This window comes from Eurypyga helias, unplaced genomic scaffold, assembly GCF_000690775.1.
Source record: "Eurypyga helias isolate BGI_N326 unplaced genomic scaffold, ASM69077v1 scaffold2668, whole genome shotgun sequence".
Taxonomy (NCBI): Eukaryota; Metazoa; Chordata; class Aves; order Eurypygiformes; family Eurypygidae; genus Eurypyga; species Eurypyga helias.
This window is the reverse complement of record NW_010266171.1, coordinates 49,491-53,984: the sequence shown is the minus strand read 5'-3', so window position 1 is coordinate 53,984 and position 4,494 is coordinate 49,491. Positions and strand designations below refer to the sequence as shown.

The 4,494-nt window shown below is 45.0% G+C and overlaps 1 protein-coding gene across 1 annotated transcript in view; it reads right to left on the bottom strand.

Annotated features, from left to right (window-relative positions):
* The window catches only part of MYO7A (myosin VIIA), a gene marked incomplete at its 3' end in the record, with an annotated part of 52,242 nt that overhangs the window by 36,869 nt on the left and 10,879 nt on the right, over positions 1 to 4,494 (bottom strand). The window contains exons 4-5 of the mRNA XM_010156973.1: positions 3,141 to 3,325; positions 1,807 to 1,928 (exon numbers count right to left, since the gene is read on the bottom strand). Of these exons, the coding sequence (XP_010155275.1) occupies positions 1,807 to 1,928; positions 3,141 to 3,325 (307 nt within the window). The remainder of the gene's footprint in view (positions 1 to 1,806; positions 1,929 to 3,140; positions 3,326 to 4,494) is intronic.

The window sequence follows — 4,494 nt, the reverse complement described above, 5'->3', positions numbered from 1 at the left end:
GGCAGGGGGGTTGGAACTAGATGGTCTTTAAGGTCCCTTCCAACCCAAACCATTCTGTGATTCTGTGATTCTATGATAAGTTTGACTGGCTCAGTTTCATCTCAGAGTGGGGAAACAGTATATACCGCAGATGGCTGTCCTTGGAAATACAGAGAGGAGCACAGAGAAGGAGGCATGGGAAAGGGGTGACCTCATCCAGGAAGAAGGGCTAGGACAGCAGGGTTTTTGGCAGCAGCCGATGAAATACAAGAGGGTTGAGCAAGGCTGGCAGGAGGATGCTGCAGTGTGCGAGGTGACGCTGTGTGGGAAATGACAGAGCTTCTGGTGAGTGATTTGGTGACTGAGAGGGAAAGAAAGAGTTCATCCTTTAGGGAAATACAGAGTCCAAGCCAACTTCCACAGGTAGACTTCCCTCTGCAAACAGACTGTGCAGTGAATGGCACCCATGTCCATCCTTGGTGTGGGTTAGGAGCATTGGCATGAGAACCCTGGGCAATATGCCCTGGAATTTATGCTCCAGGATTGCTGGCAGGTGATGGAGATGCATTTGAAATGCAGAGCTTCTCTTCCCCTCAGTCCTAGGAGTGATGAAGTGCACGTTCAAAAACACCCTATGTGCATGCCATGCACCATGCTGCAGTACAACGCTAGCGGGCAGGCAGCCCTGCGGTGCCCCGAGAGCCTCGCTGCACCTTCGTGTCGTGACTGAAGGAAGCTCCAACAGAGCATGGAGAAGGAAAGCTCAGCCAGTGACTTTCTTGTCTGCTCTGCTAACATTATGCATGGAAAGCAGTTAGGATATTCACATTTCCATTGATTCCCATGGGGCTGTTTACCAGGCAAAACAATGCTCTCTGTGAGTAGTAGGAGAGGTAAAAATAATGTTATGCTTTAAAGAAAGTGCTATTTTTCTGCATAAGTGCAAAAGGTCCATCTGAGAGCATTCTGGGTCCAGACGGTCAGATCACCTATTTAATTTGCAGACATCCAATTAAAACACTGGGGTCAATCACAGTAACAGCTCGCTAATATACCTATTCAGGCTACAAGCCGATTCTTGTTATCTGGCTCTTTCTTGGTCTACCTTTATTTCTTTTTTCTGTATTCTGCTGCCATTTGCTGATCTTGGAAGGAAAAGGCGGGGTTTGCTATTGTGCATTGCCAGCACCAGGTCTGTGAAGCTCTGTTCAAATTAATCACATGTTGTACTGAACCAGCAAAGAATAAGAACAGAACTATGGTCACATAAAACAAAAAATTAGTTGAATGCAGCATTTACAATATGTTGGTGCTCTGCATACAGTTATAATTCCAGCACCGGAAGAGGTGGTGAGATTTTTCAAAAGAGCTTTGTGTATTTGTTGATCAGCACGTTTAAAATCCCAGACTACACAGACAGTTTGGTAAAATTCAGATTTCTATTTTGAAATTTTTGGGAAAAAACCATATTTATTTTAGTGGAAAACCCCTCATTTTTTAATTTTAAGTGAATACAACAATTGAAAATATCTCAGCCCAGCTGAAACGTCACTTCCAACAATAGTTGTCAAAAATAGTAATGGAAAATTTGAGAGCCCAAATCAGAGAATATCTGTCTTGTGAAAAATAAATTCAGATGAAAAGAAACCAAATACTTTGTTTAACAAATGCTTATGTAATTGGTTTTTATGTATTTTTAAAAATGTTCTCACTTTTTAAAACTCAAAATACAACAAACTGACTTACATTTGGCCATGTATTGTGGTTCCTGTATCTGAATGGTTTTTTTTGCCAGCAAAAAACTACCTCCATCATCTGAGGCCTCACCTTCCAAGATGGGATTTGCCTCCAGGACCTGCTGCTCAATCCAGGAGTGTTGACCGCTGATGGCTGCCAGGAACTGCAGAATCAGTTTTGTGCTTTCTGTCTTCCCTGCTCCGGATTCACCGCTGCAAAGACAACAGGAATCAATGTCAGTGCTACATCCCTGCCAGTGTGTCTCTCTCTGTCTCCAAAGGAACTGCTCTTTCTGCCTCTTCTGTTAGCACAGGTAGGCTGAGGCCACTAAGGATAGTGTTCCAGCATCCCATGGGCTGGTTGTAGGAGAAATGGTAGGACACAACACTGATCAGCTTCTGGCCAAGATTCCAGGCAAGGTTGTCCAGAGCAGCTGTGGCTGCTCCAACCCTGGAAGTGTCCAAGGCCAGGCTGGATGAGGCTTGGAGCAACCTGGTCTAGTGGAAAGTGTCCCTGCCCATGGCAGGGGAGTGGAACTAGATGGTCTTTAAGGTTACTTCCAACCCAAACCAGTTTGTGATTCTATGGTTCTGTGAAGATCCAGATTTGCTTTTCAGTCTATTTGGCCAAAGCTGTTGCTTGGATTTGGGTTTCTCCAGCAAATATCATAATTCAATCCACATTAAGAAGGTCAGGGAGCACTTTCTGACAGTACCTTTCCAGGTATGATCACCAGACCATGAACCTGTCGTCCAGTGGCTGGCTGGTCCCATGGGGCATCTTATCACCAGTCATGAGCTGACAAAAAGTACTAGAAGTACATTTCCCCTAGAACTACAGTTCTCCTAGGCATGTCCTGCCAAGACCATGGGGCAGAAAGCAAGAGTTAGTCCCCAAAACTCTTTCTCCACTGAAAGATAACTTCTGTTGTCTTGCAGCGGTACCAGAGGAAGGACTGGGCAGAAACCCCTTGGTGTGAGTCTGTGGCCGGTCTGATATATGGGGTAGCCAATATAAGTGGTTGAAATGGACCTTCCTGGTGTTCAGTAACCAGCCATGGCCCCATGGCTAAATTGCCACGCTAAAGTGCTCAAACTTGTCCCCGGTCCTTCCTTGTGCAGAATGCATAAACCACTGCACCTTTGATGTCTGTAGAGGTATTGAGTTTAAATTTAAAAGGAGAGGTTAAAGGTGAATGTAAGGTCTATTGGGTTGTAGGGTAAGTACCAAAGGATGAATAAAGCATCTTTACTAGGAACAGTGACTGCAAACAGAGACCCCAACACTGGGAATATGGGGTTGGAAGATCTATTACATCATTCACATTTCTGATTCTATTTGATAAGCTGTTCCCCATCAACCATGTTGCAGGTGTTCCACATCCATTTTCAGGATATGGCCCATTTGGAAATTCACCGACTCACCTTATGATACAACACTGGTCCTTGTTGTTGCGCTGCATGTTGAAGTAGCAGTTGTCAGCAATAGCGAAGATGTGTGGTGGCATCTCACCGATCTTTTTGTTGGTGTACAGGCGTATCTGCTCAGGCGAGTAGATGGGTAGGAGCTGGTAGGGGTTTACTGCCACCAGTATTGAACCAGTGTATGTCTGGAGGAGAAGAACATGAAGGTTTATGGGAACAGTGAGACATGGATGAGAGGCTTTGGCAGCTTGGATGGAATGTGGAGGCGAGAAAAATCAAGGTTTATCAAAAGCTGGATGAAAGATGATGTTCAAGTCAAAGCTGCTTGGGGTTGGAGCCTGGAGCAAAATGAGAACAAAGGTCCCAAACTATCTAAATTGGTTCATACTCAGCCCTGCTCATGCACAACATGGAGTCAAGCCTTATTTCCTATTTTGGATGCTCCTCAGCTAAGATTCAGAGTTTCAAGTCAAGCTCATATTTGTAAAAATATCACCAGAGCCAGCACATATCCATACACATTTATTGCATGGCACAAATGATGAGAAGCTAGAGATGAAAGAGACCTGGAGACCACTGCTCTATCTCAAAGCAGAACCAGCTGGATCCAAACCATTCCTGACAAATGTCCATCTAACCTGTTTTTCAAAATCCACAACAGAGCTGCTAAGCCTCCCTCTGCAATATGTCCTCCTCTACCATCCCTCTAACCAAACCTTTCCATGCTGTGATTTAATCTTTGTCTTGTACATGCAAATATGGTCAAAAAAGGTCCTGACATACCCCTTCTTAGCTATTTCTGAATAAATTTTGGAAATGGCTTTTTCTCCAGACCATTCTCTCTGCCACACTCAAATGAGCAAAGCTGTCCAGAGCCTTGGACAGTAAATCTCTTTGTGATGTCTTGCTCTTCCATTTCTTCCTGTCCAGGAGCTATTTTCTCTCAATCCTCTCACCAAAGGACTCATGACCTTTGTCATCTTGCTCAGGTGCAGCTCTGAGGCTGGGACGTTCAGCCACATCCCAAGCTCAAGACAGAGAATAAGGATCACCTTCCTCAACTTCAGCTGCCTTAAAGTTAGTGTCCAGAGCACACGAGTCAACGGGACTTCATCTTGGGCTAACCAAGGGGCATGAGATGAAGGATACTTTCATTCCATGACCTCAGAGAAGCCAAGTCACCCTCTCTAGGTTAAATTTAGTAACTGAAGTTACAAGATCAATCTTACCTTTCTTTCCTGGTGGGACTGCCTGTGAAAGTGCCCCCACCACTTGCAGCCCTCAGGAGAAGGACTTGGGGGTTCTGGTGGATGAAAAGCTGAACATGAGCCGGCCGTGTGTGCTGGCAGCTTAG